Here is an 18,265-nt window from a genome sequence, read left to right on the forward strand (position 1 = left end):
CAATTCAAAAACAGGAACAGCCATGTTGTGATTCTTCCAAACAAATTGAGGGATTGCAGGTAATTTTTAAACAGTTGGTAGAAACGCTGTCTGCCCACATTTCCCAGTCTGGCCCCCCTTATAGGTATTCCAATAGTAATAATCGTCGTTCTCGCTTACGTGGAGCATGTTATACCTGTGGTGCTTTTGGCCTCTATCGTAATAATTGTCCACATCGTCCCTGCCCACGTTGCAATAATCCCGGACATTCTGGTCAAGCTTGCCCCCATGCTACAAGGAATAGTAGATTTAAAATCTCAACAGCGATTATAAGGTCCACATTTTTTGCTGCGCCCACTTGTTCAAACATTTGTTTGGAACAATATGATGTCGAAAACTTAATCATTTTATTCTATTCCTAAGTTAATTGATCCTAGTTTATATGAATGCATTTGGGGGGGGGGGAATTAGGGCCATGTTCTGTCGCAATCAGAGGAGTTGCTGAGGGTTCTGCCCAAGCTTTTGGTCATTTAATGGCGAAATTGTGCATTGCATTGACCATGTTTGTGTTAAACAATCCATAGTAGTACCTGACATTAAGGTCGCTCAGGGGATTTTGGGCATGAATTATTTTGTCGAACATGACTGTACGCTTAAATTGCGTTCCGGTGAACTTGACGATCAAAATGTTTCCCTTGTTAAAAAAAAAACTTGGCTGAGCCCTGGTGTAATGATAAAGGTCCCAGTATGTCCCCCTGAAGAGGGGGAAAGTTTGCCTGAGCACCTCGATCCGTGGAGTGGAGTGGAACGTTTAAATGAAGATGAGCAAAGCCAACTTCGGGCACTGTTAATCAAGTACCAAGATATATTTGCCGAGCCTGGGGCACCCATGGGAAGGATATCAATAGCAAAACATCAAATAGTAACAAGATCAGCTCAGCCTGTTAACGAAATCCATATCGAATAGGATTTGCAAAGCGAAAAATTGCAGAGAAAGAAGTAGATGAGATGCTATCTTCTGGAGTCATTCAATCTAGCGTAAGCCCATACAATGCCACGATCGTGCTTGTCCCTGAGAAGGATGGGAAGTGGAGGTTCTGTGTCGACTATAGAGCCTTGAATGAGGTCACTCTGAATGACGCGTATAGCCTGCCACACATGGAGAATGTTGTCGAAACATTGGGCGGAGCCAGAGGTTTTTCAACGCTTGATCTTGCGGGTGGATACTGGCAGATGGAACTGGATGAACGAGATCGTGAGAAAACTGCATTTTTTGTGCCTGGAAGAGGGCATTCCAAGTTCTGTGTGCTCCCCTTCGGCTTGTGTGACTCGGGAGCACAGTTCAGCCGCGTTTTAGAGCACATGCTGAAAGATGTTTTGTGGGGATCATGCGTTTCATTTTTGGGCGGCGTTCTGTCGTATGGACAGGATTTCGGTTCTGCCAGTTGCAACCTGCGGGCGGATTTTGGGAAAATTCGTGGGGCAGATTTGAAACTTGGGCCAACGGGATGTCACCTGTTTTCTGGGTTGGTGGAATGTTTGGGTCACGAGAGTGCGGAAGAGAGGGTTGTGTGCGGCGGAGGGAAGATTCCAGCAGTTCGAGATCGGCCAAGTCCTGGTTTCCTCGGAGGGGTAGGAGCATTCCTCGGATTCACTGGTTTCTGCCGAGGGTTTGTCACCTTATATGCGAAAATTGCGAGCGGATGCGGGGTTTACAGAAGGGCCGATTCGCATGTTTCACATATAATTGGGTGCTTGGGGCAACGTGACGGTGAACCCTCTCGTGCTGAGTTGCTCCTTTTTTCAAATTTTGTTCGTGGACTTGTGTCCCGTGGTCATCCCTTTTCATTGAGGGTGGGGTTCTTTTAAGGAGCCACGAAAAGGATTCTTGGTTGCCGGGGGGTCATTTGAGTTGGCTCGTCGACAGTTGCAGAGGGCCGCCGTTGGATATGACAGTTTTTCATGCGAGTGGTTTGGTGTGTTGTTTTTGACCTGCCGGGGCGGGGAAGCTTGACTCTGGCTGAGTTGGCCCTTGTCAAGTTGTGAAGCCTTTACCCAGTTGTGCGTGTCGTATTGGAAAGGAAGGGGGAGGGGGATGATTGTTTGTCCATGTGGAAAGTTTGAGACCTTTTCCAGCGGTGACGTTGCTGGAATTGGCGCTGGGGCGTTGGAGTGCATAGACACAGATGTCCCCCAGGATCAAAAAATAGTCACTAGTCCAAATATTGATTCTGGAGGTCGTGTTCGCAAGCGACCCAAATACTTGAAGGATTACGACTGTAGATAAATATTTGCTTTTATACAGTTTCGTTTATGACTATTTTTATTGTATCATCTTGTTTAAACCATCTGGCTATGAGGTGAGATATTTTTACAAGGGGAAGGGGTTAAAATTAAATTAAAAAAAAAATTATTATGATTACTTTATTCAATTTTGAGAATTAAACTTGTGGAGTTTCATCTTAAACAAGGGAGGAATTCTGTAACGGATTTTTTTATCCTTGTGTTTTAGTTTAGTCTGTTTTTTTATATTTGTCTATATGCTTTTTGAAGACCCTTAATTTGGATATACTTCATTCGGGTCCGGTTACTGTGAGACTCCGACCACCATCAGGTCGTGAGGAAAAGGACTGATGTCGGACGTGTTTTCATGTGTTATCCATTTTATGCTGTTTTGAGTGTTTTAACTGTGGAGCTGCCTCATAATAAACCACAAATCCGGAATCTGAGTCTTCTGATTCTTTCAACACACAAAATAAAAACCGATCTGTGACACTTTGACATAGACTTTTGACCTTAGAAAAATTCTTCTTATACTTTACTATTGCTATTGCATTTTTCATGATTATTTTGAGACCGTTTTCGCGAGTTGGCGATTACAACCTAGTTTGCACTTTTAAAAACCATCATTTTGATTAAATATATCCAACTACCTTCCATATAAAAGTGGGTACCGGTAAAATTGAAAAGAAAAATGCATTGAAAGATTTCAAATTTGGTTTCAGAAAAGACTCCACAACCGAGCTCGCAATAACAGAATCGATGGGAAAATATTTGAAAATTTGTCAAATGGCAGAGTTACTAGTAGGCTACTGTTTTTTTTTTGGAATTAGTTAAAGGTTATTGTTACTGTAAACCATAAAACTGTGCTTGGTAAAATGTCAAGACAACAGTAGGCCTACATTAAATACATAACATGTGGTGCACAACACAAGGAAGCACTTTTGGACCTCTTCTACTTTTAATATATATTAATGACTTACGAGTAGCAACTAGCTTGAACTCGAGACGGCACTCATTGATTCCGCTACACGATGTGAATAACTTCATCTTTCTATAAGAGAAAAATCAAGATGGTCAACCTCTGCTAAAAAGTAATAAATTATCTTTGAAACATTCAAAAACTAAATTCAAGGTTCAGGGTATCAGACAAACGTCTTGGCAGCTCCAAATTGACGATAAAAAAAACAGAAAGAACAGAATTTATTAAATGAAGAACTTGTCTTGAAAGTATCATATTGATAACTTATGTAAAAAAGTTTCACGATCGCTCGGAATGTAAATTACTTACGCCAAGTCCATAGAATCGATGCATTGAAAGTTATATAATGATATATATTATATATCATATATTCCCATTTGAAAAATAGCGTTATCAGTTCGGGATGACGCTCTAAATCTAAAATTACCAGTGATCCTACACAAAGTTGGTTCTACAGGAGTCCATTCGCTGCATGCTGTTTTCCGAATCACGGCGCGTTCATAACTCACTATTATACAAGCTAGATAAAAATCATATACTACCTTCAAAGTTTTACTAGAATTTTTTACTAGAATTTTAACCATCCATAATCATACCACAAGAAAAGTTACTTACCACAAAAAGAACTTATTTCATGCATCGGTGCTCAATTTCGATAGCAAAATAATCGCCTAAAACAAAATGTTTTTATTTGAAAAAATCTCCCATTATGTATTGAAGACAACTCATGTACAACCGTAAATATATCGAACCAACGACTAAAAATCATCTCCTGGTGACTATGAATAGATGGGAATAATAGATCCCATGTTATTTCTCATATTCAAGTAGTTATATTAAAAATCAGGAATTTAGAACGTAAAGATTATATAAAAAAAAAACGATTTTGATCAAGTTTTGATTGTGTTACCATTGTAATAATAATTTCGTCACTAGCAGTTCTCAATTCGAACAACAACCGTGTATACAAAACCATAGTTTGTTTTATTTCTTTCATATAATTCTCATCTTTAAATAGCTGCAATAATTCATAGGGTGTCACTGCTAGTTAACCTTTGGAGGCTTTCTATGATTCTCATCACCTGTGATTAGCAATGTTTTGCCCCCTTTTGTAAATGTGTGTTTCATTTATACAGGGTGATGAATAAATATTAATATTTGATTACAAGTTGTTAAGTGTCGTTACGTAAATATAGTCAGAATGATATATTTAGTGATTTGTCAACCAAAAACAAAAAAAAATTAAAAACACACATACAAAAAAGAAAATATTTGGACGTTAATTTGGCTTCTATCTGGTCGGTGAAGCAGGTCTAGCCCACTTCTTCATGCATCTGACTTGGCAATTCTGATTGGGCAATTTGGCATTAGGTGACTCCAATTATAATCAGCTTGACGATATCTTTTGAGAAATATTTTTCTATCCAAAGTATATAACTCCTGTTGCTTAATTCGGTATCCAATTCGGCAATTCTCATAAAATTATTAAGTTGGTGGGGCAAAATAATTTATTCTTTTTTTTTTATTTGTATATTTTTCTTTTTACTAATTAATTAATTTTATTCTCTCGCTTTTTTCACTCCCGACTTATCATGTCTCAGTCATGATGATTGTATGCGTGTGTGCGTGCGTACCTTAATTAGTTTTAATACTTTTGGGTAAGCGAACACGTACTACTACTTTTATCAATACCTTCCCACCTAAAATACGCTATAAACCTTACTTGAGGTTTCGTTTGCTTTCTCGATTCTACAATCAGTTTTATTTATTTTTGTTTTCATCAATTATTTTATCGTCTATTGCTGATTACGAAGTCGAAATAAACTTATACTTACTTATACTTATACTAAACATTGTTTTTTGGTAAAGACGTGAGGGAGTGATACGACCATACGGCCATTCAATTCAGCTCTTCCCATTATCACTGTTATGTAGAGAATTCACATTGGGTTACTGTATATGCATGCAACGGCCAATAAGTAACATCATTAAAAATAAAAATGTATTCATGTCTGAGTGAGAATTGGGCTCAGTGATTATTTTAGTGAATATTCAACTAATCCCAATGAGCATTTTTGAATAATGATTCAGCTATACACTGCATAAGTAGGATCTTGCGAAGTAGGCCTCCTGTAGACTATATGAAAGAGGATGGTAATTTCATGATGAAGGGAAGCAAGAATTAAAATTTTGCATGTACAAAGAAGGTTACAATTAAATTAACGATTGCTTATAGGTATTTTTCAACATAGACTGGTTTTTGTTGGTAAATAACCAGCGCATGTTTAAATATAATTGTAAGTATTTTTATATCATTACATAGTCATAAAATTGGTCTTCCAAAAATCGTAAATAGTCAATCATCAGAAAGATAATTTTCTAGATGTCAACACAGATTTGCAATGGGAAAATGTTTTCAAATCATTATCTTTTTTAGAGTTAAATTAATTTGTCTTATTTGGAACCGAAAGTCCCAAGGTAATAATTTGGTATTTTACAATCGGAACAAATTTTCCAAATTTGGTAAATCGGACTCCAAAACGTTCGTGTAAACACCTCAACATGACACTCGGTAATATACATTTATTTTTTGACTGACGTGATTGTGTGGCCAGTGGTCACTGGTAGAATGTAGAGAATATGTGCCGTACCTACACTACAGCTATACGAGTTATACGAACTGGTGCAGAAGCAATCGGAAGGTCTTGTTGATTACATAATGATGGTCTGCAAATAGATACAACAATATCGCTAACGCTACCGAGCGGTACGATCCAACCCAGCTAAGTAATCGAGGGTCTGATGTAGTTTCTTACCTAACATACTTCTAGTGGGCGTAACATGACAATTTTTTTACATATCAATCCTAACCCCCACCTGACCACACCATCCAAAAATTACGTCACTACGACGTCACAGTGACGTAATAGAGCGCTTCAAACTATGCGAACTGTCATCCAAGACGCGCAGACGAGAACCCGAAATCGAACAGCCATTTCTCTCGTTTTCTCGTCGCAACGATCCCGATAGGAGAGAGGTCGCTGACGTCAGTCAGTTCTTTATCGTCGGCGCCGATGCTATTTCGCGCGATCGTACGAGTATTTGACAAGCTCTATGACGTGATTGTGACGTCGTAGTGACGTAATTTTTGGATGGCGTAGTCAGGTGAGGGTTAGGATTGGCATGTCAAAAAATTGTTATGCTACGCCTACTAGAAGTACGTTAGGTACGAAACTACACGAGACCCGTTTGGATGGTGTAGTCAGGTGGGGGTTAGGATTGATACCTGAAAAAATTGTCATGCTACGCCCACTATAAGTACGTTAGGTAAGAAACTACATGAGACCCTCGACGTACGATACCGGTACCGTTATGCTGTAAATACGGTAATGTTTTATGATTCATAATTATATTTCAGTCAAGCATGGATTAAACTAGACTAGTTTAACCTAATTTGAATATGTCGTGGCTTGGAGGACTGAATGACAGTTTTAATCAAATTTCTTCCTTTACTGGACAACTAGGTGGACAATTATCTAATTTTACAAAAGAAGTGCTAACCGAAGATGCTGATAATGAAATTGGTATGCTATCACCTGATTACTGTATTACTACTGTACTAGGCCAGACACACAATTTTGTTGTCTTGAGAAGTACCGCTTTAATACTGTAATATGTTTATCTTCCAATGGAAATAGGAATAGAATCACAATAAAATCAATATTGAAATTTATAGTTCATATTGGTTTCGGTCAATACCGGTACAGCAATAGCAATGTTATTTCGAATGACAATAGATTTCTGTATTTACGGAAATAACTTAGCAAACAAGCTCTCGTTCCAACACTGATAACCTAGATTGGTTATGGTTTAAGACACCACATGATATATTCATTTATTGATTTATAGGATATTAATTTTATAATCCAAATCCCAGAACCCAATTTTATTTTATATATTCTCAAAAAATTAAAAAAAATTACTTAATTTTGAACAAGATGGTATTGGAGTGATGAATAAAAATAACATATTCTTTTTCCATGAAATAGAAAGTAGGCCATATTTCTAAGCATTCGATAGATCACAGTCTAACTTCTTCAGATAAACAGGATCTATACATTGGACTATTGCCTATACAGTTGTACCAGTTTTTATGATTTTTTAACTTGCATCACTTTTTATGTTTAATTAAAACAATGATTCCTATCTTATTGATGTTCATTAGTGTTCTTGGTATAATTCTGTCGCACCTCCATCTTCAACTAGTTTTATCTGAAGAAGTTGTACTATGGTCTAACCAAAGCTCGCAAATATTGGTACTTGGAATTTTGTGAGAAGAGATTACGCTATTCTTATTTGATACGAATTGGACCTTCGGATAATTTTGGTAAATTACGTTATTGATGTTGGTATTCTTTCTCCTATTGTTGTGAAAAAATCACTTTCATCATTACTAGACCTATTGGTTTATAATTTTCTGTGGTTAAAGATTGTTGTTTTGGCTAAGAGGCTATTTCGCTATGAGACTAACTTTTATTTCTGTATATAGTGCGAAAAATTCTATGGGATTGTTTTTTTTGTGTGTGATGACACCATCAAAGTTGAAATTTGCGCACTTTGTGGTTTCTACGCTGACGTTCGCGACCTGGTGGTCAGTCGAAATCTAGAAGACTACCGTACCGATACTGTGAACATCCGTACTACTTCGTTTTGGTCTGTGTGCTCAGCACATATATTTTACATAGATTTTTTGTTTATATTGCAGATGGTTCGACATATCACCTATTTGTAAATTTTCTGGGTATAGAGACAAATGTTTAGGGCTTAATACTTTCTGAATCTTAGCGGTGTATGCCCAGTTGTCAAGTCTTGGATGCATAATATAGAAAAATACAAATAAACTATTATTCGATTATGCCAGCATGTTTTTTTTATGCATATATTAAAGAGTTCCGCGAAGAGCTTGTGGGGAATCATGTGGGGAACAAGTTTTACCAGTTGATATATTTAGTTGATTTTTATTTACTCGAGTATCCTATTGCATTATTATTCTATTATTTTTCCAAATGCTTGCTCTGAGGTTCTTCCTGATATCAATCACTGTGTATATTTTAGGACAAATTGATTGCCAATATTACAAATCAATGAACCTTAGATTTGATATTCTATTAAAAAATGCGACAGCCAATATCAGCGTGGATGCTAAATTTTTAGCAGAAAAATTTTGACATAAATATTCCTAGAGTTGTCTTGCAAATTGTTAGAAATTAATACTATTCTGTTATTCTATCACTCATATCAATTCATTTTGATCATTTTATGTCAAAAAAAACATATATCTTGAGTAAAATATTGAACCCTGGAATAAAAGATTGCCCAAATGACCATCGTTCTTTAAAAAATGACGAGTTTATAGGTCACAAGTCAAAGGTCATTTCACATTTACCTATTTAAAAAGATATTTGAAATATTTGATATTCAGCAAAAATGTTCAGTGGAAACATTTGTTAGGGGTTACATCAATCTTCTAAGAGGTATATAACTGACAGCAAAAACTAGTTACAGTTACCAGTGTTTAATAAAATATCTTAGGTTGCTGTATTTATTTGCTTCTGTTTTTTTTATGTCAGGACTAATAATTTATTCTGTTACATTTAACATCACCAATATTTTTCTTTCAGATTATGGAGTTGAAGCAAAAAAGTTGGAAGATCAACAAAAACAAAATGCAGTATTGGTAATTTAGATTTCACTTTTTTATTTTCTTCGTCATTGAGAACAATAGTAATGAAAAGTTTTGTTTTTTGGCTGGAACTTTTGTTTTATTGACTCCATTTACTGAATTTATATTCTTATAAAACAGATACAAAATTTGAAGCAAGAAAATATAGATTTGAAGCAGAAAGTTCACACAGCTGAACTACACATAAGTACTTCTGGGATTGAATATGAAGCAAGATTGGAAAAGAAAACTGTAAGTGTAATATTACACCTAAGTGTTATCATCCATTATCCTTACTTCTTTCACTCCTGTAGGTGACAATCTACTTAGTTGCAGTCAGTTCTTCTACCATATCAATTGTGGATTATCACTATTTGAGAAACTTTAAGACTCATGCGAATTTTATTTTGGTTTGCTCGAGTTTGTGCAAAATAGTATGTATACCGGGTATGGAGACAGTGATTTTAAATTGAAGAGGGTTGATGACCCCAGGGTTGTAATGAACCTCCCATCAGTCATAGACAGGGAATCCATATCGTCCTTATTTCTGAGATTTGTCCTTATTTTTGATATATTTTTAGCTTGCGTCCTCATTTTTGGCTTGCATGTCCTTATTTTGTCATATTTGTATTTCATAAAGCAAGCTTTGTGTTGTTTGTTTTATCGCCAAAGCTTTATTGTGGCATCATAAAAGCAACACAATCTTATTTGGAACACAAACGAGCAAGACACAAATAGGCATGAAGCATTGTTAGTGTGGCGATCCTTTGTCGTGGTGGTGGTTATTTTAGCCCAGATTTAAAAATGAGCAAATGTAAGAACGTTTTTCGTGATTAGTACGGGGAAGAATTCAAAGTTAAACGAAGTTTGAAGGGTGAGTGCTTGGCACACTGTGATGTCTGTAATTGTTACATTATCCTGGAGGCTCATAATGCAGAAATTTTTTCAGTCAGCCTTATTTTGAGTTCCAGATCGATGGAATACCTGGTCATAGGTGTAGCCATGGCATGGCCCCCTCTCAGAAATTTTCAACAATATTTTTTAAATGCAATTTTGCTGGATTTGCAGTGAGATAAATTCTTACGCCTCTTCAAATACCATTTTACTCTATTCTTGAATGATTGACTGAAAGCCGGTCGTTTCCTGGCTTGTTATAAATAAATGAATCAATCGAGATAGATGATAATGTGCGCTTATATACCTTTGATTACTTCGACAGTGAAGTAAGTATGTAGAGGAATTTACACAGTGCAACCACGACGTAAGTCGCAACGCCACTAGGTGTCGCCCCGCTGAAACACGATAAATTGCTCGTGGTTAAAAGGAAAGCCTTTCGCTTACCTTGCACCAAAGTGGCTAAAAAATTTATAGTCACTTTGCCTTGCACTCGTTCATTAACGGCGTTCATTACATTCCAGCGAATTGCTAACGAAAAGCTGTTAATTATTTTCAACGTTTCCCTCGCTTTGCGCTGAAACACGGCTTGAATAAATTCCAGTGTTTTCCTCGTGCCGCGCCTTGCTCATTGGGTTAATTCGTCAAGACTAAAAACAACTAAAAACTGACTAATTTAATGCAGGGATGTCCAAATCAAATTTAAATTCAAATATCGCAAACTTCAAATACTGTTTGTTCGTGTTTATAATAATCCCGAATATGGCGCACATATCCTAGCGTCGTCGTCCATGTGTGGTTCGGCAATATATTACAGCTGACATGGAAGAATTTCGATAAACGCCGACTTGAAGAACTTATAAGACTTCGAGGACGTTTTTGATTGAAAATATTTTCTTATCGTGTATTTTAACTTAGTCAAGATGGTTAAGGCGTCCTCGGCAAATTGTGTCTTAATTAGTTGTTTTCATCCTCAGTTTCGATAGTGACCGAACATAACAGGAAATTTTTTCATTTCTTGTAATTTAGCGCGTATAAAATAGCTCGTATTTAATATCTATCGCGGATTTCGTCGGCATCCGGCGTTGATGGCAACATCGTTCTGTTTAAGTTAGCGGTATTCATTTACAAACAAAAATACATAACAGTCGACACGAAATATTAAAATCAGCGCAGAGTTCAAAAATAAAACACGTTTTAGAAGAAAGGACAGAGAAATAACGACTAAGAACGGTATGGTATGTTTGTGTACTTTTGTTTACCATCGTCATCATAATCAAATAAGTTAAACCCGATTCCCAAATTTCCGTCCGCCAATAATGGAGAATAAAGATGGAAAAACGTGTTTTATAATGAATAATGAAAAAAAAAAACGAATTTCAAACGGGGGGACACGATCCCCGTAACCCCCCGCTGGTTGCGCCACTGACCCAACGGGCTGGATTTGGCCTGTGGGCCGTAGTTTGCCCATGTCAGATTTACAGCTTTTGCTAGATAATCTTGATTAGGTATTGGAAAACATCGAATTAGATTTTTATCATTGTGTGAGTCGATTTCGCTTATTGCAACACATATATCAAACCAGGTTTAAAGTTTTTTTCATTATATTTGCCCTTTGAAATTTTCTCGCATCAAGCGCACATCATCTTTCACCTCTATGAAGATCAGGGTAAACAGAATCTAATTATTAAACCTATATGGTTATATCTTTTAAAACGTACATTGATAATGTATTACAGTGACTTATTAGACAAATTTCACTTTGGGGATACTTCACCAAACTATAGTAATTGGCTGTATCGTTATGATGTGTTATTAAACCTTTTTGACACATGAACTTAGGTAATAATGCATTAGTGCAATGTATTTTTAATTTTTGGTTTGGCCAGAAATGAAACATGCTTTATCACAGGTAAAGTCAGTATCTGCTTTTTCATATCAAATTAATATAGCATAATATAAAGTGGATCCATAGGGATTCATTTTCTCAATACCTTCTTTAAATCGAGTTTATCACATGACGAGCATGAAATATAGTCCAAATCTTTATTTTGCCCTAGCGCAGAACAGAACGGTTCTTCAAACACTACTATTTCAGCGGTGAATTTTGGATGCCCACACTGTCACTGTCAACAAAACAAACATTTAGGGACAGGTACACAAATTCGCACCGTGCCTTTAAATCACGGTTGAGAACAATATCATTAATTTGAATTGTCGTACGATGATGAAAAAGCTGTTGTTATTGGCGCTCATGTACAAATTGAAATGAAATCTTATACTCTTACAATAAACGAAAAAAGCATCATGAATTTTGAATCAGGAGCCCTGTAGTGGATAAAATATGTTATCCTTCTTTATACCGATATTTTAGTCATGTAAATCGCGGAAAATAATTTGGAAACTCTATTTTAGATACTATAAATCGCAAAAACATAAATTTCCTGGGTTATGCTCAGTCATCAACAGAATACAGAAGCGATACCACACGCGCTGAAAATGGAGAACAGTTAATTCCGCTTACAATGTGTCCGTTTATCTAATAAAACGAGCGCAATATAAATTTCCGCCGCTCTTTATTCCGGATTAGCCTGAAACAAAATCCAATCATTGTAAAGTATTTTAAATCGCTTTGCTCTTCCACCGAAATAAGTTGTAGTTGTGGCATAGTTGAAGTATCGTAGCATTATAAATTAACTTGTCTCTAATTAAACTTTATTATTTTTTCAAGATATTTCCGGAGTTATTACCGGCCGGACCAAAAATAATCAACATCATTTAAAAAAACAAGTATTCAATTTGCGGCGATTGTCGCTGTAAAGGAATTTCCAAGTTCCGATATTAACTTGCATTTTGGACGGCCTGACAGCCCGTCTGCGCTGATCCATTGTCGATATTCCTTTACTATACCCAATTATTACTATGGTATTGTATACCTATCACGTAAAAATGATCGGCGCCATTTTTGTACGGAGAATTCCGCTTGAACAGGACACTTCATCGCGTATCCTGCCACGTGTTAAATTCTACTATACTCATCCCTTTTGAGTGGTGCTTGAATGTAAGAAATGGCCACTAAATGGCGCCATTGGGCCATTGACTAATTTGCTTCCATTTGATTGAAGTTGAGTACCGTGAATTTTGAAAGCCCATCGATCAAAAGCTTTGGTCGAGAAAGTGCAAAACGCGCCATAAATGGAGAGATGGAATTTTCAACAGATTCAGACCTGCTTTCTCTTCCGTGGATACGTTTTATTTTTATTCAAATCTCCCGCCTTTTTTGATTTTTTGAGATTGTCTTCTGTTACTATCACACTTACTTTAAAATCTTTTGTTTTATCATCTCGCTGTTTGGAGCATCGAATATCAATTTTCTTTCATTGGTAACTGGGTATTCACAAGAACAAGAATGTATTCGGTTTTAAGACATGGCTAGACAAAGTAAACGGGCGAGCATTCTCGAAATAATCGTAACTCGTGGACATCGTAAAATCGTCATTAAGTTTGGGATGTGTGCGAGGAGCAAGTTTGTGGTAATGCATCACGGTGTGTTCTCGATCATTATGACCAGAGGTTGGATTCATGAATTGGCCTGAAGGTCTGACTAACATAAAAATGGTGCACAATTCACTTCATATGCGGAATACATTTGTCAACGCCGCCCTTTGCCTCAAAACTCGTTTCAATGAGTTTAAAATAAAATCAAGTTCCAATTGTTATTCAGCGTAATATTAGCAGATCATGTCATGACATCACACATCTGACATTATAGGCGTCTATTCACTTTTTGTTGTTGTTGAACAGTACGTAATTTTGCGGCTTTATTGGGAACGTTGTGCTCTTTTCATCGGTAGATTAAGTTGCGCCTATCACAGTTGAAATTTATTTGTTTCCAGTGGAAAAATAGGTATTCACATGGTTTGGCAGATGAACCACTACCTATCATTAAAATGAGAAAAGTCTGGTCACGGAATCAAAATATTTACAAATTTCTTGGATTTTTTGAATCGTTCATAGTTTATTAAAGTTCTCAACTTTTTGTTGAGGACATGACAGGATTGATAATCGTTTGGCTTGAAAATGTTAGACAGACTTTTTGAGATTTGACAACAAACCTCTCCCTATGCCATTTTGGTATAAAAGTATGCTTCTACCTTTTTTGTACACTTCAAATTTCAAGTAACTTTTGAAATTTGGACATGTTATTTTGGCACAGAATCAGTTTGGCTTAATGGAGAATAGATACAGAGACTTTTAATTATTGTAATAACGGCTTCCAAATCAATATTCGATAAAAGTTTTCAGGACACTTATTTTAAAAATTAACGTTGTTGCCTGTTTATCTATAACGTTAGGAAGATGCGCTTTCTGAATAGCTCTTCTACAAAATGTTAATTCTGCATTGTGTTTTCGATACTAAAGTTGTTCCCATAGTTGAATGCATTCTAACAGAACCAACTAGTCTGTAAGTACTTTCAAGTACGCAATATTCCGTCTCAAATCTCAAGAATGCCAAATTCCTATATCGGGGTTATATACCGTACCACTTCCACTTGTGAAGTCATTGCCATTTTCGTTCTTGATTAAAACAGGATGGTTATCAGAGAGGTATGATCAGACGCGACTAATCTTCGTTTCTCAAGTGCACATATCTCGTTTTATTATATGTGCCCAGCACTCACTGCAATGCAGGCGGCGAGGTTTTCTTGGAGATTCTATAAACAGCTCTTTATCTTCTGTGCGACACATACCACATTGGTTTCTGACCTGGCCATCTTTGTGAATTTGTATATATATCGAGTTCTGAGCTAAATTGAAATCTGAAAATCTATTCTCGCGACAATCGAAAATAGAAAATATTGTCATTGGCACATTATTTTCAGTTTAGGACAGCACTCCTCACTCATGTATTGGTTTGGGCTTGTCGACACCGCCACGTAAAACAAAGAGTATTTGATTTTAGATTAATAGTTTTCTGTGATTTTTGATCGAAAACCCGGAAGTTTGAAGATTGTAATCACACACGTCAATTTATACAACTCATTACATTATCATTTGGCACTTATGAGCATATGTACAATCGTTACAGTGGCCTGCCTACGCGTCAAGCATTTGCATCTGGATTGTGTCGGACGCTTCACCTGCCTACTCGAGAGTATTCAGCTGGTGGCGAACCGGTTAGAGCCCAATCGAACCGGTCTCTGTCACAGCTGCATCGTAGACGCTACTTTGTCCATGTCGAATGCATCGCTACATCCGGGTTTCATGGAGGCATGTACGAAAATTCTAGAAAACCCAGCTTTGTGCGGGTACTGCTCGTTAACGCCGGCTCGATTCTTACTCGGATAACCATCCCATATTACTTTTAACAATGTCAAAATCTTAGGTGCATTACTCATAATCCAGCGCAAAGTGTTTTTTATTATTTAAAGCGAAATATACCGATTTATCTAAATTTTGTTCAATGAAGTGTTTTATCACCCGGACGCGGAATTGAGAGCTACGTTTCGACTGGATGTGGTGACGTGGCTTTCAAGACCCTTTCTAAATGTTATAAAACTTCAAACGGATTTATATCAAGATATAGCATATAGCCCACGACACCGAGAGTTTGATAAATTATAACCGATATCGTTCCTAGACAGCAATTACTTATAAAAGACCGTTCAGGAAGTTATACAGATTGTATGTTTGATAATTGTAATTAGTGTGCAATAAAATGATAGCATTCCAAGTTAACTAGTTTTTTTTTCGCAGTAGGATATTAGAATTTTTTGTTAAACGGATAATTTGCCTTCGCTTGCAACATTCACAGAAATCGCCCGATACTTGCTTATGAAACTGTTTTTTTTTTAATTTTTTTTATTTATCGGGTTAATGTTTGGCACATGAGCCAAATCTACCATTCCGCTGATTCGATACCGACGTGTTATTGGTTTTTGTCATCAGTCATCATCCACGTCAAAAATGTTGATAACGATTTTCCTAACCCTTCTACCGTAATGCCTAGCCTAGACCATTACGAGATTCATGCTTGGTTGATTTCAACTAAGTTCACATCCTGGTTCGATGACGAAACACTTACCAACTAAGCGTACCGGACCCCATTTTTATCTGTTAGGTTCTCAAAATTAAGCCATTCTGATTTGGTGTTATCGCCAGACGCGCTTGACACAGTGGGGATAACTAATTCGAGATGATCATAGGCTTTTAAAGTGAGTATAAAGAATATAGCCATTCATTTGGAACGTGGTATGTTCCAGATTTTTCATTTATTGGAGGGCAGGTAGGACATGCTGCTTACAAAGTAAACAAGCTTTTGTGTACCGTATCAGTATTTTAAACATGCGTAAGCGTTTATTAAAGGGTGCCTTGTAGGCGAAGAACATTTTACCCTTGTTATGCTACATTTTCATTTATTTGCAAACTTGAGATATTATCAACGTTTGTACGGTGTTTTAGTTTTAGCGGTTTTTCGAAATTCGATTTGTATTTAGACTATTTACCGTATTTAATATATCAGTATTGTTGTAATTGAACACATTCTGAATCGGCCACGATCATAGGTGATGCGGTATAAAAGAATCGTTTTGCTTCTCCGACCCATTCATGAACGGGCGTTATTTAGTTTATAAAGTAAATGATCGCATTTCTTCAATGTAAATATTGGACGAAATTTTATTAATTATTCAAACTGCGGTGTTGTTTGTATCCAAAAACTAATAAAACAGGAGGTATACGAGCTATTTTATTCGTCATGATGATAAAGCGTGCCTGGTTAGCCCGAATATTGTATGAAGCATAGGTCCCAATCTCTAACACGATATTTAGATAATATTTCACCAGTGTAGATTTATATGCAGATAATACCAGGTTGCAAATGCGCCTAGTGCTATTGTATTTTCTACCATTTCAGGTGTCTCAAAATTCGTTCGATTCGCAAGTCGTCTGTATTTGATTGTTGTATCGTAACTTGTAATCTAGAGAAATAAAATTCGTTTGAATCTTGACGCGCTTTACAATTCAACAATGCAAAAACCACACAACAACGTGTAGTCGCCGGCGCGCTGGACTCATTTCGTAATTATGCCAGTTTCATTCAACCTAGTTCCCCGTCGTGAGCTCTGTGATTCGGCATTCGTCATAAGTCAGTATCGCCATAAGGTTTTCACAACCAGGTATGGGGTGTATATGAATTGTTTCCTACGCAACTTATTTTGATGGTTTTGAAACGTAGATCCGTGTTTTAGTGGAACAAAGACCACTTCAATCATGTTTTTATACACTTGCTCCAGATAAATCTTTCTCTCTTTACTTTCTCCCCCTTTCCACTCGGTCGCACACCCAGGTAAAGAGGCGACTTCTACGATTTGAATCTCATCAATTCAAGTTGGCGGGATTTTCGGCTTCCACGTTTCTGAACGCATGGGTTAATTGACCACGTATTCGATGAATGCTGGGTTTATTTGAGTTCGCAAATAAGGTATAGGACATGCTGTATAACTTAGCTATGTCGTGTTGTTGCAGATGAGGAATTGTTGTGCCTGATTCAATTTAATATGATACCTTTTTTTTGGAAGTAAAACTTAGGTACATATTGCACGCATATTTATATATATTGATTATTCGTGCACGGTTTGTTAAATGTCAAATTTGTGTTTATTTTGGCGTTTCAGAGGTCCGTGAAAATATTTTTAAAAAAGCGATTTTCTAACGTAATTTAAAAAAAAAAGTAGTTTGCTGCTCGAGATCCGACTCTAACTTACGGATATCGTACCTATGGCAGTTATAGGCTTGAAGCTTGCCTCCGTATTTTACTTGATTAGTGGTGATATAACAACATAATATCACACGAAAACCAAAATTGACTTACTTTTAACATTTGCTTACTTGCTGCTCGGTCGATGTTCGATTTCATTTTGGCAATGCTGTCATGCCACAGCGATTCCATAAAATCGTCTGTGCGATTAGTTTTTGTTGTCGGGAAATGTCTTTTCACGTGAATATTATTTCTATCACCCGCAAATGTACGACTGTCACACTGGTGGCAATGAATAAACGAAATATGTACGTCAGATTATTTTACTAATATTTTCAAAGCCTTTTAAAATTACTTGTTTGTTCAGCTGCGCTATGCTATGGACAATGTTTTCTTTTAAAATTGAATGTAGTCCCTCGTTAAAAGATTACATATTTGGAGATTTATATATATTATATATATACCGGTCAAAACGGCTTAAAAATATGCCGATCTCATCTTCAAATTCACAAATCGGCCACATTTATGTAGCCAAGGCATCTCGCTTTTTGTATATAAAAATTACTATAATATTCATATATTTTCAAACCTATTTTTTATTTAACGTCCCGTTTAGTCATTTACCCCGCTTTGTATATTCCCGCTTTAT

The 18,265-nt window shown here is 36.6% G+C and overlaps 1 protein-coding gene across 1 annotated transcript in view; it reads left to right on the plus strand.

Moving 5' to 3' along the window:
* The first annotated feature begins 6,660 nt into the window (after positions 1-6,660).
* The window catches only part of LOC120338216 (uncharacterized), a 35,401-nt gene continuing 23,796 nt past the window's right edge, over positions 6,661-18,265 (plus strand). The window contains exons 1-3 of the mRNA XM_039406170.2: positions 6,661-6,825; positions 8,923-8,978; positions 9,105-9,215. Coding sequence (XP_039262104.2) covers positions 6,702-6,825; positions 8,923-8,978; positions 9,105-9,215 — 291 coding nt within the window. The 5' untranslated portion in view covers positions 6,661-6,701. The remainder of the gene's footprint in view (positions 6,826-8,922; positions 8,979-9,104; positions 9,216-18,265) is intronic.

This window comes from Styela clava, chromosome 1 (genome assembly GCF_964204865.1).
Source record: "Styela clava chromosome 1, kaStyClav1.hap1.2, whole genome shotgun sequence".
Lineage (NCBI taxonomy): Eukaryota > Metazoa > Chordata > Ascidiacea > Stolidobranchia > Styelidae > Styela > Styela clava.